This window comes from Hyperolius riggenbachi, chromosome 4, assembly GCF_040937935.1.
Source record: "Hyperolius riggenbachi isolate aHypRig1 chromosome 4, aHypRig1.pri, whole genome shotgun sequence".
NCBI classification, from domain to species: Eukaryota; Metazoa; Chordata; class Amphibia; order Anura; family Hyperoliidae; genus Hyperolius; species Hyperolius riggenbachi.
In genome coordinates this window covers 222,416,124-222,435,281 of record NC_090649.1, presented here as the reverse complement: position 1 = coordinate 222,435,281, position 19,158 = coordinate 222,416,124, and the positions used below count along the sequence as shown (strand labels likewise).

Below are 19,158 nucleotides of genomic sequence, written 5' to 3'. Positions count from 1 at the left end.
GAATTGGGTACACTGGGCCTGCTGACTGTGATGTAGAGGGTCAAAGTTGACCCTCATGGTGCATTATGGGGAGAACCAAACTTCCCCATAAGTTCACCTGCCGGAAACGAACGCAAACCACTGAAGTTCCCATGGAACCGTTCGCAGGCGAACCGTTCGGCCCAACTCTAGTGGAGGGGTCGGGTCCCGAGCGGGGTTGGGATTACTGCAGGAGCCATGGGGGAATGAACGGGAGGGCGCGGATGGCGTCCTCCATGCATCTGGATTATGAAAAGGTGTTTAACTGTTTTCACATTTGTGGCCTCGGAAGTCCTTTAGACTGCTGTGCAGTCTGCATAGGCGTGATTGCGGCTGCGCAGCTCCAGACCCTCCTCTCACCCCGTCATCAATATGCGTGCATACATTGGACTAATCGGGAGGAAGTGCTAGAGCTGCGCAGACGCAATCGCGTCTATGCGTAACGCGCAGCCGCGGCAATCTGTGTCGTCCATATTGAGGGGGGAATGACTTGAGAACCCAAACCAGTCAGAGGGGTCGGGACTCGACCATGGAAATTATTAGTGCTGGAGCCATGGCGGAATTCACGGGAGGGTGCGGATGGCGTCCTCAATGGATATGGATTAATAAAAGGTATGTAACTTTTTTTTACATTTGCGGCCTATGAAGTCCTTTAAAGATTATTATTTTTTTTTTTTTATTGGCTGAGTGTTGGAAATCAGAAAAGAAAATTGCGTGGGGTCCCCCCTCCAGAGCCTCTGTAACCCCTTGTCCCCCATGCAGGCTGGGATAGCCAGAATGCGGAGCCCCGTCCGACTGGGGCTTCTCAACCTGAGCTATACCACCCCGCATGGTCCATGATATGGGGGGCTCCGGGGGGGGAGGGGAGGCCGAGCCTTCCACTACACCCACCGGAGCCCTTGTCCAATCCATGGACAAGGGGCTCTTCCCCACCTCCGGTGCCCGAGGAGGAGGTGGGGGCGACGACTCCCTGGGGGGCGGTTCATGGTGGCATGTGGGAGTACCCTTTAAGAAGGGGACCCCAGATGCCCACGCCCTCCCAGGAGAAATGAGTATGGAGGTACAAAGTACCACTAACACATTTCCACAAAGGGTTAAATGAAATGAAAACACAAACACGAACAATGTCCTTTAACCACTTCAGTGCCAGGGGGGGGGGGGTTGCCTGATCGGTGCTGCGTGGGCTCTCCAGCCCGCAGCACCGATCAGCTGGCAGCCAGGGCGATCAGACTTCCCCCCCCCCCCCCTTTTTTCCCCACTAGGGGGATGTCCTGCTGGGGGGGTCTGATCGCCGCCGGCTGCATGCGCTTGCGGGGGGGGGGCTCTTCAAAGCCCCCCTCCGCAGCGCTCCCTGGCCTCCTTCCCCTTCCCTCCCTCTCCCTCCCTCTGTGAGCGGCGCAGGACGGAACTCTGTCCTGCGCCGGATAGGATAGGCTTCAGCCTATCAGGTGCCGGCGGTCCCCGGCCAATCAGAGGCCGGGGATCGCCGATCTCTGCCACGGCGCTGCTGCGCAGCAGCGCCGTTTACATGTAAACACCGGGGAAGATCTTCCCCGTGTGTTTACATTTACCCTGCGAGCTGCGATCGGCGGCTCGCAGGGTGTTCACGGAGACACGCTCCGTGAACTGACATGGAACGGCCGCTCATGCGAGCGGCCGTTTCCATGGCATCCACTTCAGGATTCAGGGGCGTAGTTAAGCGTACGCCGAATCCTGAAGTGGTTAATGTTCTTAATGAACCATAAATACTTACCTGTCCCTTTATAAAAATTTTCAACCGACCAATATCCACAATAATTGATCCAAGGAACTGTATCCTCTTATGTTGCGATATTCTATTAAGTTAATTGAAGATCTCCAAAGACCCCCACCCACATAGCAGAGAATGCGTCTTTTCGGATGCATAGCTGCTAGCTCCCGCTGTCTCTCCCCACCTGCCTGCACCTGTCAACCACCACCTAGGTTTGCACCCAGTGCACCCATGGGTACGCTGGATGCAAACCTAGGTGGAGGTTGACAGGTGCAGGCAAGTGGGGAGAGACAGCAGCTGGAGCCAGCAGATTCACGACCTTCCATGGACGCATTGTCTGCTATACTAACGGCTCGTGAATGAACTGGATCGTTTTAATGAATCGGTTCTTTTTCTAAGAATCGAATATTTTTTTATTAATTTAAAAACAATTTTCTTACAAAGTATAAGGTGTTTTGGAGAATTTTTTGATTCCTCTTCTTTACACTGTGTTTCTTCACATTCAAAGTAATTTTGGTGTTGCTAGATTTTAAAGGGGCTTTGCAATTAACCATTAAAGTCGGCGGGGGTATATTTTTCCCCGGTCAGAAGGATAATGTACATTGAAAATGTACAATTGATTTTCAAAGAAACTATAAGGTATTTTTGAAAAAAAAATTTACACTCTTGTACTAACTGAGAGATGTCAAGGTGTTAGAAACCTTGAAACTTTTTTTCCATCACTTTTGTCGGCAGCATAAATGTTTCTAGTTTTCGAACTTCACCTCACCATTGAAGTCTATTGCGGTTAGCGAAGTTCATGCGAACCGAACCTTCCACGGCAGTTCACATACAGGGTTCACAAACCGAAAATCACAGGTTCACAACATCGGATAGGTGATCGATAGGTGATTAGTAGGGAGAACTGCATACTCATATAAACTGTTTAGTGGTTGGAAACTTCCTGGTTATAATCAGAGACCATTACCATGTTTACTGCAGTTTTTCTTATGTTCTGCCTGTCTGCAAACATCTACAAGTTGCATTGCAATATGCACCCTCCCAGTGTACCACACTCCATATTCATTTCACCTGCTCTGCTTTCCTCACCTTACTCAGCTTCTCATGAACTGTTAGCTCTCCTGAAATCTCTCTCTCCCTCCAGCAGCTCAAAAACCTCACAAACATTTAAATCCCATTCACATTTGCTCACTCTCTCCCTCCTACTCTTACTTGCAGCTGGTGATATATCACCCAATCCTGGGCCACAGCCTGCTGCCAGACAAGCATCCCCTGCTGACCTGCTTCATACACTTCACAGCCCTCTGTCCACAAATAACCTCAACACCCATCCTCGCTCCAACCTTATTTCCATCCATCCCACCCACAAACACATACTCCCCCTACCCTGCGGTCTCTGGAATGCCAGATCCGTCCGCAATAAACTTACAGCAGTCCATGACCTCTTCCTCTCCAAATCCCTCACCATCCTCGCACTCACTGAGACATGGCTCACCTCCTCTGACTCTGCCGCAGAGGCTGCCCTCTCCTACGGGGGGCTTCACCTCAGTCACACCCCCAGACCAGACAATAGGACCGGGGGAAGGGTGGGTCTGCTCCTCTCACCATCCTGCACCTTCCGTGTCCTCACCCCACCTACCTCTCTACAATTCACATCATTTGAGGCCCACACCATCCGCCTCTACCACCCCCTCCCTGCTATTGTTGCGGTCTTATACCGCCCTCCGGGCTCCACCCCACAATTTCTCGATGACCTTGCCTCCTGGCTCCCTCACATCCTCTCCTCTGACCTCCCCACCATCATCCTTGGGGATTTCAATATTCCCATCGATGAAGCCCAGAGCTCCGCTGTGACCCGGCTACTCACCATTGCCAACTCACTTGGACTAGTACAACACGCCAACACCCCCACTCACACTGCAGGTCATACTCTCGACCTTATATTCACTAAATCCACCACCATTGCAGACCTTGACATCGCACCCTTTCCACCCTCAGACCATCACCTTCTCACCTTCAACCTCCTCACGGAAAGCACCTCCAAATTACCCACCCACCCACCTGGTCGATGGCAGCGAGACCTACGCAAGCTCAACCCTAGTGTCCTTGCTGACCCCCTCTATGCCCTCTCCTCCACTCTCCCCACCCTAACCTGTCCTAATCTTGCTGCAGCTCAGTATCGCCAAACTCTCTCATCAGCCCTAGAGAAAGCTGCTCCACCAATATTTCGCCGCCACCGACCCCCTAACTCCCAGCCCTGGCGCACTACCCATACTCGCAACCTCCAGAGGGAAACACGTGCCACTGAACGGAAATGGAGAAAAACTAGACTTAACCAGGATTTCCTACAGTACAAGACCAACCTGCTGCAGTTCCACACTGCCCTTGCTCATGCGAAGCAGGAATACTTTACCAAGCTCATCGGAGCACAAGCTTCAAATCCCCGGCGTCTTTTTGCCACTTTCAACTCCCTGCTTAAACCCACCCCCCCACTGAGGAAGTGAACCACTGCCACTGCAGACTTCCCATACCACTACTTCGCCCCTTGACCCCATCCCTTCTGATTTACTCCAGCCTCACTTCACGGAATTGGCGCCAGTCCTCACTACCCTGTTCAACCTCTCCCTATCCACAGGCACCTTCCCCTCAGACTTCAAGCAGGCCACTGTACTACCCCTGCTCAAGAAACCCTCCCTCGACCCCTCGCTACCCTCCAACTACCGTCCTATCTCCCTCCTCCCCTTTGCCTCAAAACTCCTGGAGCGTCTGGTTCACAAACGCCTGACCCAGTACCTCAATGCCAACTCACTCCTAGACCCACTGCAATCTGGATTTCGGCCTGCCCACTCAACCGAAACGGCTCTCATCAAAGTGGTCAATGACCTTGCCTTAGCTAAAGCTGAAGGTAAATACTCCATTCTCCTCCTCCTTGACCTTTCAGCAGCTTTTGACACAGTAGATCATCCCCTACTCCTCCAGTCCCTCCAGTCCTTGGGCATTCACGATCTCGCCCTGTCCTGGCTTTCATCCTACCTCTCCAACCGCTCCTTCACGACCGCCTTCAATGAGTCCTCGTCCACCCCCAACCACCTCTCGGTGGGAGTCCCCCAAGGTTCGGTCCTTGGCCCCCTACTGTTCACCCTATACACATCCTCCATTGGCAAGGTTATCTCCTCCATGGGTTTTAACTATCATCTGTATGCAGATGACACCCAGATCTACCTTCACACCCCGGACATATCCACCACTACCATGGACAAGGTCTCCTCCTGCCTATCAGCCATCTCCTCCTGGATGTCCGCTAGGTTCCTGAAACGAAATCTAGACAAAACGGAATTTATGATCTTCCCACCCCGGCCATCCACGAACCTCCCAGATGTGCATGTCACTGTTAACCACACTACCATTCGCCCTACCTCTCAAGCCCGTTGTCTGGGTGTCACCCTGGACTCCGCACTCTCCTTCACTTCCCACATCCAAATCCTCACAAAGTCCTGCAACTTCCACCTTCGTAACATCTGTAAGATTCGCCCTTTCCTGACCTCTGCCACCACCAAACTCCTCATCCATGCCCTCATAATTTCCCGCCTTGACTACTGCAATGCCCTGCTGTCTGGTCTCCCTATGGCCCGAACAGCCCCACTGCAGTCCATCATGAATGCGGCAGCCAGAATTATACACTGCTCCCATCGCTCCACCACGGCAGATCCCCTCCTAGAATCCCTCCACTGGCTTCCTATCCAGTCCAGAATCAAATTCAAGATACTGTGTCTGACCTACAAATCTGTCCACAAAACCTGTCCAACCTACATTTCCGATCTTACTCAGAGGTACACACCTAGCCGCTCACTCCGCTCTTCCAATGAACTTCGCCTAACCGCCCCCCGCATCACCCAGTCCCATGCACGCCTCCAGGACTTCTCAAGAGCTGCTCCAACACTATGGAACTCCCTACCTCCACCCATTAGGGCAGCCCCCTCCTTCAACATCTTCAAGAAAGCCCTCAAAACTCACCTTTTCACTCTGGCCTACTACCCCTCACAAGTGCTCTAAACCTACAGCTGAACTCTGGTCCCCTACCGTTCGTGTCCTTACCTCTCCCTCTAGATTGTAAGCCTTTGGGCAGGGTCCTCCTCCTTTTGTGTCCTACCTGATCATGCACCTCCATTACTGTGAACCCATGCTATGCATCTGAGTGAACCTAACTTGCCTAATCTCCATGCTCCATCCAGTGACTGACTAAGCATTACCTTGTACTCATACTGTGCTGTGTGATCTGGTTTTCTATTATTCCTGTATTGTCATATTGCTGTATGTCACCCCTAAATATTGTCTGTAACCTAAATTAATGTTCAGCGCTGCGTAATATGTTGGCGCTTTATAAATACAATAAATAATAATAATAATAATAATAATAATAATAATAATAATAATAATAATAATAATAATAAAAAAAGAATATGTGAAAACATTGGAATGGGGAGTTGATAAGAACGGGTGTGTGGTGATATGTGAGGTTGGGGGCTGGGGATTGGGTAGAAGCATGAGGAAGATTAGGGTGTAATGTGATGGGTAGTAGTGACGGGTAGTGACAGGGTTGCTTGATAGGTGACAAGTAGGTGATTAGAAGGGAGAATATATGCGAACTGTGCACTACCGAGTTGATCAGAGGGGGTCTGGGGGGCTCTTTGAGGGTGTGGCGGCTGATTGGGTGAGCCCAAGGGGCAGTTTAGAGTCTGCTCTGATGGGTACCACTTACAAGTGGTGACAGGGGTAGATTGATGGATGATTGACGGGTGATTGACTGGTGATTATATTGAAGGATAGATGTATACAGTACACAGGGGGGGGGGCTGTGAAGAATCGGAGGGTGTGGGGGGTGATCAGAATCCACCAGGGGACAGTTAAGGGCCTAATGTAAACAATAGCTTTAACAGATAGTCACAGGGCGAGAGTAATGGGTGATTATGGAGTGATTGGGTGAAAAAAAGGGTCTGAAGGGGTGGGCGGGGAGGGGGGGGGGGCTGAAGGGTGCTTTGGGCGATCTGAGGGAAGAGGATGGCAGGATCCGTTTGACTAGGGTGACTGAAGACTGCCCAGGTGGTCACTCGATCACTGGGACCACCAGGGCAGGCGGCAGACTGTATGATACACGTATTATACATTACAAGGAGTATTAGAGGCATTACATGCAGCAATACAAGGGTAAAGAAACCGCCGGCGCTTACAAACAGCCAGCGGGTTGACGTCGCGGATGGGCGGAACATATTGCCGGCGGATGCACACGCATCACAGGGCACAATCAACGGCTAAAAAGTGTCCAAGGACCCTAAGCTACTTGCCAAAACATGGTCCTGGGGCTGACACTTTTGCGGCGCAGTACGCGAGTGAATACACACATTTGTTGATGAGAATGAAATGCACTTTTAATTACTAATCAATTATTGTTGACATACACTGTGATAGGGACATAAATTAATATTATTGGACAATTAGCTAGTTTGTGTGGTACTGATTTAACCCAGGGGTATTGGAGTTTGGAAGATAATAATATATTGTTGGAAATATAGATAGTTAATGTGGTGGAGATTTAGTACAGGGGTAACACATTGTACTTTGGTGAAATTTTTGAAACAGGTTTAGTTGCCGGTTCGAATCCAGTCAATGCTCTTGTTTTATTAGGATTACATTTTTTTTTTATAGATGCACTGCTATGTATACATTAAAAAAAGGAAACTGTAATAAAAAAAAGTAAAAGAGGATTAATTTTTTATTTTTTTTTATATCCTAGCTGCATAACGAATAGAACAATGTACGTGGAAAACGGAGTGGGATGACAGAATAAACATGAGAGACAAGCAATTACTGGCTAAACAAATAAAGAAAAATAACTGTAGTGATTAGTTAAAAAGAATCAGTACATCTATTTTTCATAAGTTTGCAGCCAGAAATTTCTTTTCTCTCATCTTCATGCGTCCCACTTCCTTTTGAAAATTGTATGCGTTATGCAGCTGTGATATTATAACACAAACATTTTACTTCATGAAGAAATTATTTTATAAATAATCTATAATTGTATAAGAAATCGTTAATTACTGTAAAAATAGAAGCAGTATCTAGATCTATTAAGGTAAAAAAAATTAGGACGTTCAGAGGATTCGAACCTGTAAAATTCACATCACAGCCCAGCACTTTACCAGTGTGCTACAACTGCACTTCTCAAAACTGCAGAACATTACTTACATATCCTTATGTGTCAAAAAAGTATGCCAAACAGCGCCATCTACAGTTCGAATATTTTAATGCAAACCAAGCCACCAAAGGCATCATGATTCTCAATCGTGTTGCAGTCAGCAGAAGAGAATAGAAGAGAGCTTCACACTATGGATGATTCAACACGCGTTCAGTTAAAGCAAGTGGCACTATTTGAATTTGAAAACGAAATTTAACCTTATTGAAATGTAACGCTAAATATAAACGATAAATACCGTTCAAAAAGGCTAAAAGATAAAGCATAAAACGAAAAAAAAAAAAGATATTTCTAAAACGAAAAAAAATAAAAATAAAAACGATATTTTTCGTTTACAACACGTTAATGTTCACTGTCTGGCGCCATTATTTGGCCGGCGCCATTTTTAACAGACCCGAAATATGGAAGCCTCGCTTTAGGTTCCCTTTAAGTGTAAACAGCAGTCTGGATGGTGTGAGCAAGATGGAATCTGGTACATGCAGCTTCCGAAGGAGAGAGAACTACCGGTATTACAGGGTGGGCCATTTATATGGAAACACCTTAATAAAATGGGAATGGTTGATGGTGATATTAACTTCCTGTTTGTGAAACATTAGTATATGTGAGGGGGAAACTTTTCAAGATGGGTGGTGACCATGGTGGCCATTTTGAAGTCTGCCATTTTGAATCCATCTTATGTTTTTTCAATAGGAAGAGGGTCATGTGACACATCAAGCTTATTGGGAATTTCACAAGAAAAACAATGGTGTGCTTGGTTTTAACGTAACTTTATTCTTTCATGAGTTATTTACAAGTTTATTTTACATCCATTGACATGTCGCCAAGATTAATACGTGAGGAGCAGATAGAAATTATGTTGATGTCTGGATGCTGTAACCAGGTCATTGCAGCAGATTTCAATGCAAGACACCCTATGAGACCACCCATCTCCCATGCTACAGTTAGCAAACTGCTTGCTAACTTTCGTGAAACTGGTTCAGTGTTGGATTTGCCAAAATGTGGATGCATGAAATCTCACTAATGAAGAAACATCAGTGGCTGTCCTAGCTTCATTAAGCAAGAGCCCACAGCGTAGCACTCGCCGCATGTCACTGGAGAGTAGCATTAGTCGAACATCCCTTCGGCGGTTATTGGCTACTCACAAATGGCACCCTTACAAGCTCCAGCTGCTGCAGCATCTCAACGAGAATGACCCAGATGGGCGCACTGAATTTGCAGAATGGGCAAAACAAATATTGAAATAGGACCCTCAGTTTACGCAGAAGATTTTGTTCAGTGATGAGGCAAACTTTTTTATGTGAATGGTGAAGTTAACAAACAAAACCACCACTACTGGTCAGACACTAACCCACATTTGGATAAATCCCTCCAAGACTGTTGGAACAAAAAAAATTGATGGTATGGGGTACAAAGATAGTGGGGACATTCTTCATCAATGGAAACCTCAAGTCCTCTGGATATGCGAAATTGCTACATGATGATGTGTTTCCCTCTTTATGCACTGAAGCTGGCAAGCTCCCAAGTTTTTTCAGCAAGATGGTGCACCACCACATTATGGGTGTCAGGTCTCAGCATTCCTAGGTGAACAGTTTTCTGTAAAGTGGGTTGGTCGTTGTGGGCCAGTTGAATGGCCCCTAAGGTCTCCTGATTTGCCTCCTTAGACTTTTTTTTATTTTTGGGGTCATCTGAAGGCAATTGTCTATGCTGTGAAGATACGAGATGTACAGCACCTGAAACTATGGATACTGGAAGCCTGTGCTAGCATTTCTCCTGTGGTGTTGCTATCAGTGTGTGAAGAGTGGGAGAAGAGGGTTGCATTGACAATCCAACACAATGCGCAGCACATTGAACACATTTTATAAGTGGTCAGAAACTTGTAAATAACTCATGAAAGAATAAAGTTGCGTTAAAACCAAGGACACCATTGTTTTTCTTGTGAAATTCCCAATAAGTGTGATGTGGCACATGACCCTCTTCCTATTGAAAAAACAAAAGTTGGATTCAAAATGGCCGCAATGGTCACCACCTTTCTTGAAAAGTTTCCCCCCTCACATATACTAATGTGCCACAAACAGGAAGTTAATATCCCCAACCATTCCCATTTTATAAATGGCCCACCCTGTAGTGTGCCAGGCGTTACGCAGTTTGCATGACCAGCGGTACAGGAGTCGCGTATCGGGTACACTTTAAGAACAAATGCCTAGGGATATGGGCAACTGATGGAGAGATTCCAGCAAATTAGCAAATGGGGGATCAAGACTTTTTTAAAAATAATAAATCAAACCTTACTACCCATCTATTCAAAATGATCAGGAACAGAATCTGTCACGGAAGAGCCGTGAGACCAGAAAACGCAATCGGTTTCCTGAACCGATTGCCGTTGACGTGCCAGATCAGAATCTTATGTCTATGGATACCAGGCAGTCAAGCCTGGGGGTCTCTGTTGTCTTCATAGGTGTTAGCAGAGTTATTTTAATCAGAGCCAAGTATGCTCTCTGACAGAGCCGGGACAAGGTCCTCCAGCACCCAAGGCTGAGACACCAAAGTGCGCCCCTCCATCCCTGCCTCCCCAGCCGTCACACACTGATTGCTAATAGACTAAGAGGGCCACAGGGCCCACAACCTCCCCAACACCTTAATCTCTAGTTATCTGGCTTGCAGTCACTGCTATGTATCCCCTTTTCTTATTTCTTTCTGCTTCAAACACAATTAGGAATGACAGCTGAATGAATTATGCGCCCCCTCCTACACTGCGCCCTGAGGCTGGAGCCTCTCCAGCCTATGCCTCGGCCCGGCCCTGCTCTCTGAGAAGACATGGTGGTGTAATTAACTTCATCAAAAGAGTTCCTTGCTGGCCAGTGACAGAGGTGTGAAACCGTAGCCGGAATCCTGGTGTAATATGTCCAAAGGTTGTTCTAGCTGGTCACGCTTAGATGATAATTAACACCCCAAAAGGTTGCTTTCATCCAAGGGAAGCCAAAGGAAGCTAGCTCCACAGGGGTCCACTGAAGAGCTCAGACACAGTGGCACCGCTCGGGGGCAGATTTAAATGCATCTGGTTTATGATTAGTCTATTAAATGAAAACCGTGTATAGCACAGCTATGAAATTCATATAGTCTTATTCATTAAAATCTGCCCAATGTCCTGATATAAAATTCCTAACAATAACCTGTTCGGTTATTGGTGTGCGACCCTGCTCAGGGACAGGACAGCCTAACGCACTCATGCAAAATGTCATATTAATCGGTATTTTCTGACTATTATGAATCTGCTATCCACCGAAATATGACGTTTGTCGTTTGAGTTAGTGTTTTACAATTTTAGCTCAAAAGCCCCCTAGGAGGTGGTGGGCCGTCATTGGTGGGTAATTCAGAGGGGGCAGGCGTTGCCACACCCCCAAACCAGCTTTATTAAAAGCACATTGCCAGCAGGCGGACCTCATTCCTCCGATTCCATCTTCATGTGAGCCTGCTGCTACCTTGAGGACGGGCAGCGGCCATCTTGTCTGAACTTTGGCTCCTGAACTGAAACAAAGAACTGCCCGTATTTACCCAGAAAGGACATATTTCCACGAACTTAAGTATTTTGATAGCTAGACAAAATAGTGTGTTTAACCATTTTATTTGCAGGTATTAGTCTCAGTATATTAAGGGCTCCTACCCTTCTGTAGGATGGTGGCAGTTATACCCTGAAATAGCGTGTAAATTGTATTGCAGTAACTCACAAGCCCCTTCTAGTCGATCTGCTGCCAAAATCCCAGCGGTTTCTGCGCACCGATTGCGACCACAGATTGCATGGTCTGTGTGCTGAAACAGATTGGAAGGCATTGTGCGGTCCGGCCACTAGGAGGCTTGATAGAATCTAGTATTGTTCATGCAGTGTTTTTTCTCTACATGTATATTTTGAATGAACTGCATTTAAGAATCCTTCATGGTATATAATAGTCTGAAAAGAAAAACAATTGCTAAATATCTTGTAAAATAAAGTCTATTTTTTTTTTTTTTCTATTTTTTACTACTAACTTGTAAGACCTGTGAATAAACAGATATTAGGTTGCATGCACAATTGCAATTCTTGGCAGAGATTTTACAGTTATGCTGTTGGGGGACAGAGGGATGAAACATGGTGCCATGGAATGAAAGGGGGTAAAGGAGTACAATGTACTGTATTAGGCCACCGTTCAGACGAGATACTCTTGGATTGGAAGCTCACAAGGGCAGGTCTCTCTCTCCTTTTGTGTCTTGGAAATAATTATACATTTTATTCATCATGTTACTTTTATTCTGTATTTTGTATCTATTTTGTCACAAGCTATGCATTTTGTATATTGGTTTACACCATTATGTTCCCCAAGTTCGTTTCTTACTTTGTACAGCTTACTTGTACAGCTTTGTACTCTAGCAGTCTGGATCTCTGAGATGCATCGGCCATAAAACAAGTGTACAAGGCTTTAGTCCTAGGTACAAACACCACCTTTGGCCAGGTTGACAGAGCCCCGCAAATACCCATAAATAGTGATTTTTAACTTTACATTATGAAAGACATACATAGGTAGCACCGCTGTACTAAAAGTTCTTTTATTAACCACCCTGGCGTTCTGATTAAATCGCCAGGGTGGCTGCGGGAGGGTTTTTTTCAAATAAAAAAAAAACTATTTCATGCAGCCAACTGAAAGTTGGCTGCATGAAAGCCCACTAGAGGGCGCTCCGGAGGCGATCTTCCGATCGCCTCCGGCGCCCAGAATAAACAAGGAAGGCCGCAATGAGCGGCCTTCCTTGTTTTGCTTATATCGTCGCCATAGCGACGAGCGGAGTGACGTCATCGACGTCAGCCGACGTCCTGACGTCAGCCGCCTCCGATCCAGCCCTTAGCGCTGGCCGGAACTTTTTGTTCCGGCTGCGCAGGGCTCAGGCGGCTAGGGGGGCCCTCTTTCGCCGCTGCTCGCGGCGAATCGCCGCAGAGCGGCGGCGATCAGGCAGCACACGCGGCTGGCAAAGTGCCGGCTGCGTGTGCTGCTTTTTATTTGATTAAAATCGGCCCAGCAGGGCCTGAGCGGCGACCTCCGGCGGTGTTGGACGAGCTCAGCTCGTCCAGACCGCTCAGGTGGTTAAAGGACATCTGAGGTGAAAATAAACTGATGAGAAAAACAATTGTATCTATTCTCCTTCTCCTATAAATGACTTTTTAGATATCCCACAGTTATTATTAAATCTAGTTTTTAAGTGTTTACTGTTTCATTGTCTCTGCTCAATAACACCTTTTTATTGAAGTATGCCAGAGCTCACATCTAAGAACTATGGACCCTTTTTATCGGTTTCCTGCTCACAGAAGCCATTTACTGACAGCAAGGTGTTTTATGGCTGTAATTACTTATCAGCGAGGGTTATGCTATAGTCTGACCCAGTCCTGACCTGGACAGAAACTGTCACTTGCATACCTGATTTTTTACTTTTTCAGGCATAAAAAGCAACACCGCATAGCCCTTTGTGTGCTTGGTACAGTACATACATATGTCCATCTCATCATGTCACATGTCACCTCGGAACCCAAGGTGAGAGTTATATGGAGGCTGCCATATTTATTATAATGCAAACTATCTGAATGTGTACCAGGGGAATCTTAAGCATACACAATTTGTCCAATCTGACAATCTGTCCAATTGTCCAATGTATGTGTCAGCACTGTATATATATGAGCACCCTATAATTCTGTTTGTTCCTTTAATCGTGGTTTAAACCGGGCATAGTTTTATAGACCAGCCCGATCTGCCTCATTACCTCATCGTTGATTTGTGCTTGCAGAGTGGGTCCATCTAGCTGGGGGATAGCTACACCACACTCCAATACAATAGGAGTGTTGTGGGATCAGCAAAAACCCTCTCAGCATCTTGAGATTCAGTACTGACTAGCTAGGAGCAGACAGTTGTAGTATTTATATAAAGCTGTCCACACATGGGCAATCTCTCTATATTTACCTGTTTCATTAAAGGGAACCTAAACTGAGGATATTGATTTTACCTTTTAAACTAATACTAGTTGCCTGGCTCTCCTGCTGATCCTGTGTCTCTAATACTTTCAGCCACAACCCCTGAACAAGCATTCGGATCAGGTGCTCTGACTGAAGTCAGACTGGATTAGTTGCATGCTTTTTTCAGGTGGGTGATTCAGCCACTACTTCAGCCAAAGAGATCAGCAGGACTGCCAAGCAACTGGTATTGTTTAAAAGGAAACATCCATGTCTCTCTCAGTTTAGGTTCCCTTTAACAATAAAGATACTAGTCTGTGTGTGTGTGTGTGTGTGTATATGTATGGATATAGATATAGATATATAGATAAATATATATAGAGAGAGAGAGAGAGAGAGAGAGATAGATATAAATATAATATTACTCTCGTACCCATAGGGCTAGTCCAGATTAGACAAATTGCGTATGCATATTTATTTTAAGCAATACCAGTTGCCTTGCTGTCCTGCTAATCCTTTGTCTTTAATACATTTAGTCATAGACCCTGGCTGGGGGGTGGCGGCACATCTGCTACATATACATACTTAACGGTAACCTGAGATTTACCATCTGGGTTATCAGATGCTCCCCAGTATTAGGTAGCTCACTGTTCCCTCCCTCGCCTTTTTCTGGGTGGCTCTGTTCGCCTGCTACTGCCAGTGAGCCAAATGACAGCTCACCCTGCTGTCACTCAAATCCCCAGCGATGTAAAATACTGTTTCCTCCTCCACCCCCCCCCCCCCTCCCTTGCAACTTGGAGGGAGATGGAATTTGGGGTACACGGATTACCCTTATGCACTTTGCGCAGTATAACATAACTACTATGGCGGAGCCTAGTTTCAATGCTTGGTGCTGAGTGCCATGCCCCGACACCACCTGCTTCGGGTGAGGGAGGCAACGGTGGTCATGGGGCTGGAGGAAGCCCTGGGTAAGTATTCTTTTCTCCACCTCATCTTGTGTTCTCTTTAATACTGGGGGCACACCTGTCATCTTTAATGAGGGGGCTACCTAATATTGGGGAACATCTGGCTACCTAATACTGGAGCATATCTTGCTACCTATACTGGGGGTTTCCTAATCATTCAGGCACATTTGGCTACTTGTACTGTGAGGGACTACCTAATACTGGGGGCACATCTGGCTGCCTAATACTATTGGTGGCACATCTGGCTGCCTAATACTATTGGTGGCACATCTGGCTGCCTAATACTATTGGAGGCACAGCTGGCTGCCTAATACTATTGGGGGCACATCTGGCTGCCTAATACTATTGGGGGCACAGCTGGCTGCCTAATACTATTGGGGGCACAGCTGGCTGCCTAATACTATTGGGGGCACAGCTGGCTGCCTAATACTATTTGAGGGAAATTTATGATTACCTAATACAAGTGTCTAGGGACATAACTGGCTACCTAGCAACTTCCACTTCTGAGAACAGTGTTCTTGGTAGCGTCATTGTAATTTTTGGCTATCTTCTGCTAAGAGAGTGTGTAACAGAGACATCCAAAGTTGGGGAAGCAGGGCCTTGTGAAACCTAAGGCTGGCCCTCTGTACTAGATTTTGCTTTACAAAATGATTTTGCTTAAACGCTAAAGCCTAAGCAGTAAAAGTTCTATAATGTATGTCATAAGCCTGATTGTAATAGGCAGTCAATGCTCTGCAGGTTATTGGATTATGTTCCATTCAGTGCTTCTGATTTAGAGGTGTTTCTAAGCAATTCTGAAAACTTTCCAAGATGTTTCGGTAATTAAAAATGGCAATAAAGTTCTCAATGTCATTAATGCAAATGAAGTCTCCTCAGTGTGGCTTAGAACATTGCAATCTTCCTGGTATGACTTGACAAGCAGATGCTGGCAGCCAGTGAATGTATAAAAAGGGTGTACGGTAATGAGAACAGCAGACATCCTCAGTGGGTGAGGCGACAGATCTACTTTAAAGTAATATATTGTAGTCCTTAGGACTGCATACATAACTATTTCTCTAGCTCTCTGTGATAAATTCAGCAGTATATATGTCAGGCTGAAGAGAAAAGCGTAGGTATAGTAATTGCATATTTTTCCTCACGCTGCTGCCTATGAGCTCAATGTCTTTGTATAGCTTCTAACATTGCTAATACACTGAGAAAAAAGAAGCCATGGCAAAAGGGAAGAGGACATCTGCCACCGTCCAGTTTAGTTGCTTCAGATTCAGGTTTGTGAGGTCAGCCTGTTTTTACCCATCTAGCTGATGGCATTTGCATTGCCCATTTATAGCTCAAAGTAAACTGAGCTGTCTATATCCTTTGGCATTCCCATACATAGCTACTGAGCTCACTGTACACTCAGCCATTCCAAGCTTCCTAGAGCAGGGCTTTTCAATGTTTTCACTCATTGTACCACTTTTATCACCTGAAAAATTTGAAGTACCACCAGTGTGCCAGCACAATAGATCTGACCAGATCAGGCTCGGCTGTTTCCAGAGGAGCCCGAGCGGAGAGCCGCTACCACGCATACACTCACACCAACAAGGAGATTTTCGAGGGGTTCCAGCGCTGGATCCCCTCTACTGAGGAGGAAGGGGGAAGCCTCTTTAGGATCAAGAGGCTTCCTCCTCCCGGGGCACTTTTTTCTTACAGGTACACTTTAAGAAAGGGGGGGCATATGGTAGGGAAATAGCAGGAGGCATTGGTGGGGAGGCAGAGGAGCGAGTGAGGGGTAATCAAACTTTGTGGAGGCAGGACGGGACCAGGACAAGCGGCAGCTGGGCAATTAAGTAGCAGACAAACTTGGAATGTACCACCTGGCCGACAGCAAAGTACACTGGTGGTACGCGTACCACAGGTTGAAAAGCCCTGTCCTAGAGAACAAGAGGCCCTTCCCATACATGGCTGTCCAAGTCTTTCTTTCTTTCTTTCTTTCTTTCTTTCTTTCTTTCTTATCTGCTGTTTTTGCACATTTCCAATCTCTCTTCAGAACTCAACTGTATGAAATGTGGTCCAGCTGTTAGGTGTTGCAGATGTGTTCTACAAAGTGGTCTCCTGAATGGTAGCAGTGGTCCCCTGAATGGTAGTGGTTCCCTATGAAGGTGATCCCCTGAATGGTAGCAGTGATTCCCTGAATGTAAGCAGTGGTCCCCTTAATGTTAGCAGTGTTTCTCTCTGAAAGTGGTCCCCTGAATGTAAGCAATGGTCCCCTATGAAAGTGGTCCCCTTCAGTGTTAGCAGTGGTCCCCTTCAGTGTTAGCAGTGGTCCCCTTCAGTGTTAGCAGTGGTCCCCTTCAGTGTTAGCAGTGGTCCCCTTCAGTGTTAGCAGTGGTCCCCTTCAGTGTTAGCACTGCAGTGGTCCCCTTCAGTGTTAGCACTGCAGTGGTCCCCTTCAGTGTTAGCACTGCAGTGGTCCCCTTCAGTGTTAGCAGTGGTCCCCTTCAGTGTTAGCACTGCAGTGGTCCCCTTCAGTGTTAGCAGTGGTCCCCTTCAGTGTTAGCACTGCAGTGGTCCCCTTCAGTGTTAGCAGTGGTCCCCTTCAGTGTTAGTGGTTCCCTATGAAGGTGATCCGCTGAATGGTGGTAGTGGTTCCCTGAATGTAAGCAATGGTCCCCTATGAAAGTGGTCCCCTGAATGTTAGCAGTGTTTCTTTCTGAGAGTGGTCTCCTGAGTGTTAGCAGTGGCTCCCTCTGAAAGTGGTCCCCTGAGGGTTAGCAGTGGTACCCCCATTCTTCTATATGGGTTGGAAGCAAAATGGCATTGGAGGGATCACCCACACACGGTCTATTATGTGACAGTCTTGGGTGATGCAGAGTGATACTATGCCTAATTATCATTGGGGGAGGGGACTATGCCAAAAAAAAAATAATAAATAAATAGTGAGCTCTCTGCATTATGTTAGAAACTATGCACAAAGCTATACCTAATTTTCTATTTGTAGATTGGGGGTGGAGGACACTTAAGTGGACGCTGTTATGTTTGTGTTTTTTTTTGTTTTTTGTTTTTTTTTTTGGGGGGGGGAGGGGAGACTATGCATAATTATACTTGGGTCTTCATGTTTGAGGTTGTATAGGGATAGGGTTGTCTTAATTATGTTTGGGGAAATAAGTGTATACTTTGCCTTACTATGTTTCAGGATTTAAGGAGGATCTTTGCTTACTTATGTTTGGGATTCATTTTTTTTTTTTTTTTGGGGGGGGGGGGTCTATGCTTACTGGTATTTGTTTGGGGATTTTAGTAGGGACTCTGCCTAATTTTGGTTTTGTAGTGACACTAATTGCCTTTTTTTATGGATGACACACTGCCTAATGTATTTGTGCGTAATATGTTTGCACTTTATAAATACAATAAATAAAATAATTTGTGTATTGTTTATTTTGGATAAAATGCTGCATAATTACTGGTTTAAGAAATATAATGCAGTGGGGGTGTCTCGGCACCCTGTGGATAGGCGTCAAAAACGGGAGCACAATAGTGCAGTATGTCGATGTAAAAATGGATAATTCAATTGAAAAATTACTACTCAGAAAGGGGGGTTGCAGAGGGCAACCGACCATATGAAGCAGGTGGAGACCATAAACCCGACTCCACTCGGGGTAGTCCCAGCCAGGACCTGGATGTGGTCGCTCTCCTTAGAAAAAATAGGGACAGCCGTCCACTGTGGTAAAAACCACACGTGGTCTGTCGCCACCCCTCAGACACTATGTGTGGGGGTAAACTAAGCACAATAGAAGTAAAAGAGGCGCCCTAGTTGAATAAAAGCGTCTAAAAACAGCTTAAAAATGAAAGTATGAGGTGGCTTACCTCAATGACGAAATCCTTGTATATCACAAAAGATTTTTTATTTAGCACAGGCAACGCGTTTAGCGGGTCTGAGCCCGCTTCATCAGGCCAATAAAAATGTGCCAAATGAATAGGTAGATACAGCAAAGGGAGCCTCTAGATAGAGCATGCTGCATGCAGTTCTGTGCGTCACGCATAGAAACGGACGCAATGAAAGTCTATGGACGCGGATCAAAAACGCGTACTATTGCGTTTTTAGCATCCGTTTTCCTCTGCGGTTCCCATAATTCTTTTTTTCCCCTGGGTCACGTGTGTGTGCAAAACGCAATAGAATACGCATTAGAACGCAAGAAAAACGCATGCGTTTTTCAACTTGCGTTTCTTTGATTTT

General features: G+C 46.2%; 1 protein-coding gene across 1 annotated transcript in view; it reads left to right on the top strand.

Annotated features, from left to right (window-relative positions):
- The first annotated feature begins 242 nt into the window (after positions 1–242).
- Positions 243–19,158, top strand: part of LOC137504757 (elongin-A-like) — a 111,566-nt gene continuing 92,650 nt past the window's right edge. The window contains exon 1 of the mRNA XM_068233342.1: positions 243–275. Coding sequence (XP_068089443.1) covers positions 243–275 — 33 coding nt within the window. The remainder of the gene's footprint in view (positions 276–19,158) is intronic.